This window comes from Struthio camelus, chromosome 1, assembly GCF_040807025.1.
Source record: "Struthio camelus isolate bStrCam1 chromosome 1, bStrCam1.hap1, whole genome shotgun sequence".
Taxonomy (NCBI): domain Eukaryota; kingdom Metazoa; phylum Chordata; class Aves; order Struthioniformes; family Struthionidae; genus Struthio; species Struthio camelus.
The window spans coordinates 214,837,774-214,849,989 of NC_090942.1; the positions used below are offsets into that span (position 1 = coordinate 214,837,774).

Genomic DNA, 12,216 nt, shown 5'->3' on the forward strand with positions numbered 1-12,216 from the left:
AGTGACAGCACTGAAACAAACTCAGACCCTTCGAGGTATATTCTCAGCCTTCAGTAAAACCTTGCTGAGTTTCGTCTCTTTACTCAGAGGCAATCCAAAACTTAGGGATTATTTACGTCCAGTTTAACATTTCAAAATGGTGCTGGGGTGGAGTGGGAAGTTTGATTATCAATTACTTTAATACGTTCTGGTTTGGCAGACTATGATTCCCTGCTGTCTGGCTGCCTCCAAGCTGCACCCTATTAGTGTTGCTGTCTCCACATCTACCACAAATTCCTTCACAAAAACCTGTCTCTCTACAGGTAGGTTTCTTTTTCTGGTGAATTATTAACAAAATCCAACTTTTATGAAATTCCTTAGCTATGAATTTCTGTACTTCTGACTATTTTTTAAACTACAGAACTTGTGAGCAATCATTGCTAGGTAATAGCTTGGGAACCAGAGGCCAAACAAGTGCTTTCAGCTACCAGTGATCCCATGAAAGCGCTGGAATTTGAGATTACAGTGACATAAAGAGGCTGAGGATGTCCAGCTGTCTTCCCCTGCTGTGCATAGATCCTAATTTCATCAGGATGTAGTATAAAGACACATTTCTGTTTTCGTATATGGAGACTTATCTCTTTGCGATAGGAAATGTTTCAAATTTGTCATCTCTATAAGCATATCATTAGGAAGCTAATCTTGATAAACTCTTCTTTGATAGCTGTTTGCTCCATTTTGGCTGTTGTCTTTTAATTTACCAGCCTGTAGCTAGCACCTAAACTTATAAGTTGCAATAAAAAATAAAGTCCTTTATTTTTGAGTCTATAAGATGCTTTTAATATTTATTTATTTATGAAATAGTTTTTGGTATTTTTAATTTATGAGATTCGCAGGCATCCACAAGTAGATGAATGTAGGACTATGGCTGATTTGCCCTTGCCTCCAATGTTAAAAGCATTGGCTCAAGTGTAGATCAAGAGCCTGTGAAACAGGCTCAAATGGGATTTTGTAACACTTGTGAAGCCTTATTGTTTGAGCCATCAGCAAAACTTGGCGCAGAGTCCCGTGGTAGTGTATTTAACTTCACATCAGCCCTGCGAGAAAAGTACGTGCTATCTCCCTAAATTATAGGTAAAAATTGAGGCACAAGAAGAATGTGGCTGGATGCACAAAAAGACTCAAGTGTCACAGGACTGGTTTGTGAGTACAAAATACAGAAAGTGAAAACCTGAAACATGTTCAACATTTGACATTGCCTGAACATCAACAGCATTAAAAATTCTGGAAATTCCTTCTCATTTAGTTACTATGGGCACCCATTTGAGAGGTAAAAAGTGGGCAGTTGAATTGCCTGGGGCAGAGGAGAGAGCAGAACCCGAGTCCCCCGCTTCCTATCAGCACTAAGACACTGGCTAGAAGGAGTACCACCTCTCCTACTGTGTGTTTTGTGAGAAGAATACCTATCTCCTGAAGAGAGTTTAGGATTACAAATGCCATAGCAGATGTCTACCTTCCAATAATTTTGAGCAAGATGCAGAAGTGTCTGAGGTTTAATCTCTGTCCCTCTCCTCAAGCTTTTTGCCATCCATCCATGGTGCTCAGCACCTCACTGGGAGGATTTAAGTTTTGGATGTGTTGCATAGGGGAACGTAGGCTCCTTTTTCAGATATGTCAATGCCACCAGGTAGAAAGGACTTAGACGCTGGATATAACAACAGCTCTTGTTGTCTTAGCATCAAATAGACTGTCCACATTTACTTAGAAAGTCAGTGATATTTATTCAAAAATCCTAGGCTAATATCTTAAACTGTTCTTTCTATCTCTGTCCATTTGCAAAACTCTAAGAAGTTTAAAATAAATGAAAAAATATATTTGAATCAAAAAGCTTTGGTTTTTAGTTTTTATATTTTTGAAAATTTCTCCCAATTTTTAAAGGTGAACAGAAAATAATGCTTTGAATGATCCTCTCAGACTATTCACCTAGCAATTCAGATCCCCAATAAACTGTGCTTAGCATTAAGTAAAGGCGTCTGAATAATCAAATTTCGCCTTTCTTATGAAGACATATTTTCAGGTAATGGATCTAAAGTACTATGACTATTAGTTCAGGAGCATTATACCCATTTTATATTTGTATAAATGCTAAGGGAGATTCTCAGTGCTTGTAACAAAGAATTAGCTCCAGGCTTACACCAGCAGAGCAGAGAGCAGGCAGCCCTCTGCACTGCGTGATTACTTCCCTCAAGTAACCTTCTTGCTCTTCTTTCAGAAGAGACGAAATTCAGAGCTAGAGTCAGTGGCCTGTTTGCCACAAGAGCAAACCTAAAACTGCACTTAGGTTCTCTTGCTTTATTTTATTCATAATCTACGTAGCAAACCGGAGACGGGGAGGCGGGGAGGAGCCCAAACCTGTAATGTTAACTCCCAACAAAATCTGAACAATTCTGCTTTCATTTGCAGAGGACTTCTTTGGATTAGCAACTTCACTGACTTCAGTAATTTCTCCAAATTTGTTCTCACGCAGAGAAGAGCAGAATGTTACCCTCTCCTGTTAAAGCTGGCTGTAATAAATATTCTCAAAATGCCATGGAAGAGTTCCATTTTCCACCTTGCTTTCTGTAAGTCTGCATGCTATTGCGGAGCGGGTAAAGCATTAGTAGGTGTCGTGCAGTCCTGAATAAGGCTGAATTCACTATTTGAGTCACCACAAACAAGTAACTGAAAGCATAAGAAAATCCTTCCCACCCACCCTAAAACCAGAACGAAGCAAGCAAACAAAAACATTAAAGTTTCCTGATAGTCTTGCTGGTAAAAAGAGAGGCAGGAATCAGAAGTTTCACTTGGATGATAAACGTGAGAGGAAAGTGGACAGCAAATTCACTCAGCTAAGCATTTACAGCAGCATGTTGAAAAAAAAGTGAAGAGAAAGCTAAAATTTCAGCATGTATTCATGGGTATCCATGTTGCCATGGCAACTTCTCAATGGAATAAAGTATTTTCTCCTTTCTTTAGAGATTTAAAAAAAACAACAAGATGCTGTTCTGCAAATAGACACTTTCCCTTTTTGAAATAAATCCATAACTCTTCCTTGAGCAGTTCCATATCTGAATTTTACTAATGTAGCAGGCATTACTTTGCTATGCTTTGAAAACAGTCTTAAATTCTGAAAAGGACACTGCATTATAGATGTGTTACTCAAAAGGTTTCTCTTGCCCTCTTCTTTTTATTTTGAATGCTTATTAAAAGCCTGAATTCCTTCACGTTTCTGAATCGTCCTCTTTTCTTTCTTTTCTCCCCCTCTCTTGCTGTTTAGCGACAGAGCCTGGAAAATCAGCGTACTCTGCAGCAGATCTGTGGCTGTTTTCCGGTTGAAGCTAAAGTTATTTTTATTCCCTTTTGATTTTCTAGAGTAAGATTCTGATCTCTTATTTTGTGCTACTCCAAGGAACTGCACTGACGACAGTTATCCCATCATAAACAATTGTTAAATTTTGGGTTCAAGCCCATTAAAGAAACATCAGATCGTCTTATACTTTCACCACAAACTCATTGACTGAAAATGCAGCTCTGCTCATTCTCTTTCGCTCACTACATAAGGCAGCAGAGATGTAAATAGTTGGAAAATGTTAAGAGGGAATAAATCTCTCGTAGGTACAGCTGTTTTACAGCACTGTTTTGGAAATTGTTAGACATGTAAAATTTCCAGAAGTGGCTGAAAAATATAAGTGATAAACACCCAGTTTCAGAAATGACCTGGGAGATTTCAGCGAAGGACTTAGGTTATCTTACATGTATACGCTAACATTAAAGATGCTTTTAATGCGGCACTTCTTTATTTTTGTGCCTTCTGAAGTAGTTCAGAAATATCTGTTTAACAAAACTTATTTCATAAATCTTTGCTTTATTTTCTGAATATGTCTGTGGGAATTCACTTTAAGTGATAAGTTATAAACCTAAGTGATTTTTAAATATATTCATCACTACTGGTTAAATGTCTGAGTATTTATGTACTACCAGGACGGAGAAATTCTAAGAATCTGGATATGATTAATAGTATCTTTGAAAAAGTGAGTTAAACATACTATCTGACCTCTCCAGTTCTTTTATAAAATATTGCTAGCAGCTTGCTAATTCCTTGGTACTATCTGCCTCCTACCACTTTGGTTATCACAGCCTGTATTTTGCGGTGATAGTTGCACTTAACCCAGGTAGCCAGCTAAATTCTAGTTTTAATACACTCCACTTTAACACTTGTACCATTTTCATGTAATTTCAAGAAACTATTTAGCTCAGTGTGGAACAGCATCAGATTCGTTTCATTCTGTAAATGGAGTTCAATTAAACTAGTAGAGCTCATAGATTCATAGTGTTAGAAATAAGCAGACTTTTTGAATATAAGACCAACATACACGTTCATGGATATATCTATCTACTTTACGGCTGTGTCTATACTGGTAAATTAAATAGGGTTAGGAACATTCCTGGGCACTGAGGCCAACTGGTGTGAAATAGCCCATGCCTAGGCTAGTAAAACTGTCTTAGCCTCCCAAACAGGGTGGCTGCATGCAATGTGCTGAAAATGGACCCTAAAATGTTTTAACTCTTGAAAAGTGCCTATCTAGGGGAAAACTAATTGGTACACAGAAAATTCCTGCCCTAGAATGTCCTAGAATAGATCTGTTCCCATACCTGGGAATGCTTCAATTTACAGATATAAACACAGGCTATATTATTCAGAGGACACAGATGACAACTAAATCCAGTATAACCAGCCAAATACGTTCAGGTAGTCATTGTTTTGTGATGACAAAGTATCACAGAGCTGCTGGAGTTTGTATCTCTTTCAATTTCCATTAAAAGCCTAAAACCACCCAATCTTCATTTAAGATGATGCTACAGAAATAAACAGAACGAAGCTATGTTTGCACCACCATAATCATGTACTTCAAAGTCAGAAGGAACTGTTGCTGCTGTCATGATGGTGTATGTCTATGCAAGCCAATAGAAACTTATCACTGTATTTCAGGCAATATAGTAGGTTATGAGAAAGTCACAAGAAAATCGGGAGCACTCAGTGTTAGAACAGCGCAGGTCAGTTCAGCTATCTGAGACCAAGTCACCTATGCAAATACTTAACGATTCCTTGGTTTACAGACTATTTTTGCACTGCGTTTAAGTGGCAGCAATAACTGCTGTGTTTACTTTTTAGTTTATTTGAGCATGAGAGATTATTTATTATTATTTTGAACCGCTGGTGTGAATGACAGGCTTTTGTGTGCTCTAAAGATTTATTGTGTTTTTTGAAAAATCTGAAACTGGACAAGCTTAACTGCATAGTTTTTAACTCTTGACTGGAAAAAGATACTGGAGGGCAGGAGTAGAGCCCCTGAAATCTCTTTGCTTCTGTTTCCATTGTTCAGTCACTAACTGCCTTGCACTGGCTGTGTGCCAGCAACTTGTGTACCTAAGTCCTGCTTTATCTCTGCTGGTTACTTGAACAGACCCAAGTCTGGCCTTCAGACACAGGGACGTGACCTTCCTCTTTCCTGTGTAGCTTTAGGTCCTTAATTAAGTCCTATATTCGACAAAGAGACAGAGAAGCAGATGAGCAGCTCTAAATGATGGTGTAAATCTGGGCCCATATAAAATCTGATTTGCTCTCTGGAATTGCTTACTTTCTCTCCAGAAGCTTCTAAGAGAATCCAGTGTGGCTGAGCTCTGCACTTATGCACCTCACTTAAGTATCTAAAACCAGGTAGGTTGATTCTGGCATAAGCAGTTCTCCCCTTATCCTTCCCCTCAACATATCCTTACCTGCCATGAGGAGAAGAATGAGGCTGGGCTGAGTAAATTAGGGTTGGTGGGATGTCTGCCGCCCATGTATTCATCGGTGCAAACAACACAGGACTCAGCATCTCGCCAGTCCCAGTAGGGGATGGTGAAGTTCTCATCACCTGTTATCTTCTGTATCTCACGTTCCCACAGCAGCAGAAAGACTCGATGCCAAGGCAGGAAACCGGGGGCTTCATGAGCAAAATCAATGTCCCGCCACACATTTGACCCACCTAAGAGCGTGTCTCGAGAAGCATAATAGTGCATCCACACAAAGAGATCGTACACATTAATGTTTCGGAACATGGGGTTGGAGCCGTTTCTCATCTGAGCATATGTGCCGGTAGCAATGACATAGTCCCGGCTGGGGGTGCTCTTCACCAGGTTGAGGTAGGCGAGGAACTTGTCCTTCTCACTAGTGCTGAGCTGGAAGATGTTTCTTCTCGTTCTCAGTCGCCTTTCAGTACAGCTGAGTCCTGAGAAACCAAACTTGCACTCCCCACAGTTGAATCCCATGAAATTGCCTTTGCAGTGACATGTCCTATTGTAAAATACAGAGGGCCAGTCCTCTCTGTCATCCACTCCTGAAAAAGGGTACTGTGGCCCCAGTGGAGCTTGAGAGAGAAGGATGTCCTGGCAGGACCCTCTGCTGGAGCGCTCCCCACAAGCGGACCCATCTCCATCCCAGGGAGGACAGCACTCCTTCCTCAGCAAGCTTTCAGTGTTTGCACAGGCTCTGGGGAACTGCCCCGTGGAAGGCTGAAGGATCGCTAGCAGGAAGCCCATGGCAAACAGAGACATCCTGATAGGGCAGCTGGAGAGCATTGGCGTTGTACTTCAGTGCGTGAAGAGCTCCGTCTGACCCCTTTCAAAGTCCTGGGCATGAAAGAAATTTCTCCACGCTACAGGGAACACTTCACTGCTGACTTCTGTTACAGTACACCCTCCAATATCCTTCCCCATTCCTAACCCAGACACATTTACACACAAAATACAGTTCACAGTTAATCTGATTATCACATGTTCTGGGTGAAAGCCAAGTGACTTTTCTCTCCACCTCCTACAAGTTTCAGAAATACAGGCACTTATTATATACATTCATCTTCTGCCTAGCACATGACTGCTTTACTCCAGCAACTGGGGAAGAAGTAAAATTAAAATTTGGACACAGAGACAACTAACTATCAGCTCTTCAAATTGCTTGCTTAATTATGTGCATTAAAGCAAGTGGTGGTTTAAAAAACAGACCCAGTCGAATCTGATCTGTTAAATGAGTGCAGTAAATATAAAAATGAAAAAAAGAAGAGGGAGTGAACTATCTTTTTTTCTAATTGGAAGCAAATATAAAATGGGGTCAGATAAAGCGTGAACATAGGGTAGAACCAGAATTGAGGGTCTGGTGTTGCATTTTTATATTTCAGTCTAAGCTGCCTTTCCCAGGCCAGTGGGAATGGTAGAGTAACTTCACAGGGGATGTGCTGAACTTTTTGGAGAAAATACATTTTATTCCCTTGAAATTGACAATGCTTTAAGAGTTAACACCCCACCCAAATCTATACCCAAATTTTCTTTGCAATTTTGTGGGGAATATAGATAATCTGCTGACAGACTTGTGGAAAGCACTTAAAGCGGTCACTCCTAGCAGCACTCCTTTCCTGACCTGGAAAACCAACCTTGACTCCCGTCTTTCTCCCATCAGGAAGTTTGCAAACACCATGTCTATGTGTTTTACTCAATGCGTTACTGGTCAGCCTCCAGACCTCCCACGTACTCTTTCTTCTTCTGCATAAGCCTGATCAGAGTTAAATGAGTTATACGAAAGGCGTTAGAAGTCACATGCACTTTGCAGTTGCCCCTTGAAGCAGAGGGACAGCAATTGTTTTACTGCTGGGCAAATTGTACATGCATTATCCACAGTTTTCTTCAGCTACCTATCTCGGCAATTAGTAAGGGACCTTTTTTTTTAATATCATGAATTATTTCCATATGTTTACAGAGAATATTAGTAGGATAGGAACAACATATAGACAAAAGAAGTGAGAACTTTGTGAGGAAATTATGCCTTTTGTTGGGATCAGCAGGTCATCACATGGCTGTACTGCAGAGCACGAGGCACTTTAATCCTGTTGGCTTCCACGCGCCAGATATTCAAAGAGATTATCCCTGAGTCCCAGTACTGGGGAGCCTGTGATGGGGGCACTTGGAGCAGAAAACGCAAAGGAAAGAGTGTTGCTTTCTTTAAATTATTTCTAATACAGACATTTACTGTTGTTTGACTGATTCCCCTGGTTTTCACACCGGGTTTATAAAATAGATTTAATCACAGAAATGTTACTTGTTTGATTTGTTTTATTTTCTTTGTGTCTGGCTATTTGGAAAACCTTGCAATGTATTTCATTTACTGTTCCTCCCATGGAGGCTAGTGTAAAGCTAGTATATGTGAGAAAAGACCCATCTTTGGGGATAACAATATATGTTTTTTAACATGCACTGAAAAGCTACAGGGATTGGGAAAAGCTCGAGGTAAAGCCTCGGAGAGAAGCAGAAAAGTATTCATGCACATATTTAGATTTATAGTCACATACACAAATACATTCAAAGCCTTATTTTATATTCTAATGAAATTTTATATTCGATGTTAATAAAAAATAAGAATCTGAGCCTTAACAGTTGTCATATGACGAGTTTCTGAAGTAGCTGGTTAACAGAGGAATCCTCTGTGAAAACGTATGTATGAGAAACTCTGAATGAGAACTATGATTGAAAACCGGCGTACGCCCTTCTTGACTTACTATTGAGCAGAGGCTTGTTTTGATTAACTATCAGTGATTCAGATGGTATTTGGAAAATCAAACATGCCATATATCACCAGCTATAAATATTAGTCAAGTAAAAAATGTGTGTGTCTATTCCCTTTTGTGATTGTAGAGACACCAAAATATGGGGCAGTCATACCTTACATGCCCCATCTGGGCAAAAGTCTTGTCATTAAAATGATTCAGAGGATTTTTCATCTGTGTTGTGCTTCAACCATCACTTTCGTTCATTGTTGATTTAACACAACCATCATACCTGACTGAGTTTGTGGATAAGCTGAATTTACTCTTTTTGCCTGAGAACTCTCTCCAGCCCACTGCCAGTGGGTTGACACGACCATGTTACATGCCTTGAGAGACCCAGTCCTCATCTGTGGGTCCTTGTGTATATAAGTGTGGGTCAGGATTTATTCATTTAAGGTCCACAAAAGGCTAGGTGGCCTAGAAGATCAGCACGATTAAGACACACAACTTTCTATATTCACAGAATCACAGAATCGTAGAATCACAGAATGGCTGAGGTTGGAAGGGACCTCTGGAGATCATCTAGTCCAACCCCTCTGATCAATCAAGGTCCTGTAGAGCTTACTTCCCAGGATCACATCCAGATGGTTTTTGAATATCTCCAGCAAAGGAGACTCCACTACCTCTCTGGGCAACCTGTTCCAATGCTCAGTCACCCTCACAGTGAAGAAGTTTTTCCTCATATTCAAACAGAACTTCCTGTGGTTCAGTTTCTACCCATTGCCTCTTGTCCTGTCACTTGGCACCACGGAGAGACTGGCCTCATGCTCTCGACACCTTCCCTTCAGATACTTGTACGCATTGATGAAATTGCCTCTTAAGCCTTCTCTTCTCCAGGCTGAACAAGCCCAGCTCTCGCAGCCTTTCTTCAGAGGAGAGGTGCTCCAGTCCCCTCATCATCCTGGTAGCCCTCCGCTGCACTCTCTCCAGGAGCGCCATGTCTCTCTTGTACTGGGGAGCCCAGAACTGGACACAGGACTCCAGGGGAGGCCTCCCCAGGGCTGAGGAGAGGGTGAGGATCACCTCCCTCCACCTGCTGGCAACGCTCTGCCTCATGCACCCCAGCATACCATTGGCCTTCTTGGCCACAAGGGCACACTGCTGGCTCATGCTTAACTTGTTGTCCACCAGCACTCCCAGGTCCTTCTCGGCAGAGCTGCTTTCCAGCAGGTCAACCCCCAGCCTGTACTGGTACATGGGATTATTCCTCCCCAGGTGCAGGACCTTGCACTTGCCTTTGTGGAACTTCAGGAGGTTCCTCTCCGCCCACCTCTCCAGCCTGGACAGGTCCCTCTGAAGGGCAGCACAGCCCTCGGGTGTGTTAGCCTCTCCCCCCGCAGTTTAGGATCATCAGCAAACTTGCTGAGGGTGCACTCTGTGCCTTCAACCAGGTCACTGATGAATACATTGAACAAGACTGGACCCAGGACTGACCCCTGGGGGACACCACTAGCTACAGGCCTCCAACTTGACTCTGTGCCATTCACCACAACCCTCTGAGCTCGGCCATCCAGCCAGTTCTCAAGCCACCTCACCGTCCACTCATCCAGCCCACACTTCCTGAGTTTACCTAGGAGGATGTGATGGGAGACAGTGTCCAAAGCCTTGCTGAAGTCCAGGGAGACAACATCCACTGCTCTCCCCTCATCTACCCAGGCAGGTGTCCCATCCTAGAAGGCTACCAGACTGGTCAAGCATGATTTCCCTTTGTGAATCCATGCTGACTACTCCTGATCACCACCTTGTCCTCCAGATGCTTAGTGAGGACCTCCAGGAGGAGCTGTTCCCTCACCTTTCCAGGGATGGAGGTGAGGCTGACAGGCCTGGAGTTCCCTGGCTCCTCCTTCTTGCCCTTTTGGAAGAGTGGGGTGACATTGGCTTTCTTCCAGTCCTCAGGCACCTCTCCTGATCTCCAGGACCTTTCCAAGAGGATGGAGAGTGGCCTAGCGATAACATCCGCCAGCTCCCTCAGCACTTGTGGGTGCATCCCGTAGGGGCCCATGGATTTATGGATGTCCAGTTTGGACAAAAGATCTCTAACCTGATCCTCCTCCACCAAGGGAGAGTCTCTCTTTCTCCAGCCTTCCTCTCTTGTCTCCAAGGTCTGGAATTCCTCAGGACTGGCCTTAGCAGTGAAGACTGAAGCAAAGGCAGCATTCAATAACTCTGCCTTCTCTGTATCCTTTGTCACCAGGGCACCCGCCCCATTCAGCAGCGGGCCCACGTTTTCCCTAGTCTTCCTTTTGCTATTGATGTATTTGAAGAACCCCTTCTTGTTGTCCTTGACATCCCTTGCCAGATTTCATTCCAACTGGGCCTTAGCCTTCCTTGTCACATCCCTGCGTGCTCTGACAACGTCCCTGTATTCCTCCCAAGTGGCCTGTCCCCTTTTCCACATTTGGTGTACTTCCTTCTTCTGCTGGAGTTTTGCCAGGAGTTCCCTGCTCATCCAGGCAGGTCTCCTGCCCACTTTGCTGGACTTCTTCCTCAGAGGGATGCACTGCTCTTGAGCCTGGAGGAAGTGAAACTTGAATATTAACCACACTTGATACTTGAATATTCAAGAAATTGCAAGATAGCAATCTGATGACCAGCAGATCCATCTTTATTTGACTCCAAAAATCAATCACCAGAAAATGCTTTATAGTTGGGTCTGGTAGGGGAAGTCTTCATCAGCAGACTAGCACAGGGTTCTACTTCATGTCTCTAAATCTTAACTATGCCCTCAAGTTTTTGACTAGATGACTTAATGGATCAGTTTCAGTGTAGTTGAAGAGCACAGTAATGATAATATTTAATACCTATAGACTGGTTTTCATCAGAAGGTCCTGAAATGCTTTATAGAAGTCAATAGTTATGGATGGGAAAACCTTCAGACACAGAGTAGTGAGATGTCTTCCTCAAATTCCCATGCTGGCTTACTTGCTACATAAGGAACAGATTTCCAGCACTATACTGTAATTGCTAAACCAGACTGTTCTTACAGACACCACCTGTGGCTTTCTGATATGGTTATGGACAAAAGAAAGGAATAATCCAAATAGTAAGCAGTGGTATTAAATAAGGGCTCATATTGCCTCATAAAAATAAGTCTTGGTCCCTCAAGTCTGACCAGGCTGGTCTTCAGAAGATCTCTCTTCCATTTGAAAGATACTAGAGTAAATTTCGGTTCTGCATTGCCAGTATTTCAATTCCAGATAAAATTAATGGATTTTAAAAACTTCCAACATATGGATGATACCATGAGGTTAGTATCTCTCAAATATATGTCAGAGGTTTTTAAAACCCACTTGTTTACACTTTTCAGGAATTCTGTGCTGTTACAGTTCAATTGTTTATGTTGAAGATAAGATAGCTGTTAACCAGTCAGGAAGTTTAGTTTGAGAAACCAATAGTCTCAAATTACACTGTCTAGTCCTTACCTACTGCTCACTGCTGTTCACCTTCAGGATCCCCACACACTGTCACAAAGCATCTGACTTCAAGTATTCGCCTGAGATTTGTACAACTGACGCATGGCCCTGCTGAGCTTGCATTTCATGCATCTGAAGGATGAAACTTT

At 42.2% G+C, this 12,216-nt stretch overlaps 1 protein-coding gene across 1 annotated transcript in view; it reads right to left on the reverse strand.

The window, feature by feature from the left end:
- TYR (tyrosinase) overlaps nucleotides 1–6,639 on the reverse strand; it is a 54,286-nt gene extending 47,647 nt beyond the window's left edge. Inside the window, exon 1 of the mRNA XM_009689092.2 lies at nucleotides 5,797–6,639. Coding sequence (XP_009687387.1) covers nucleotides 5,797–6,639 — 843 coding nt within the window. The remainder of the gene's footprint in view (nucleotides 1–5,796) is intronic.
- Nucleotides 6,640–12,216: the final 5,577 nt, after the last annotated feature.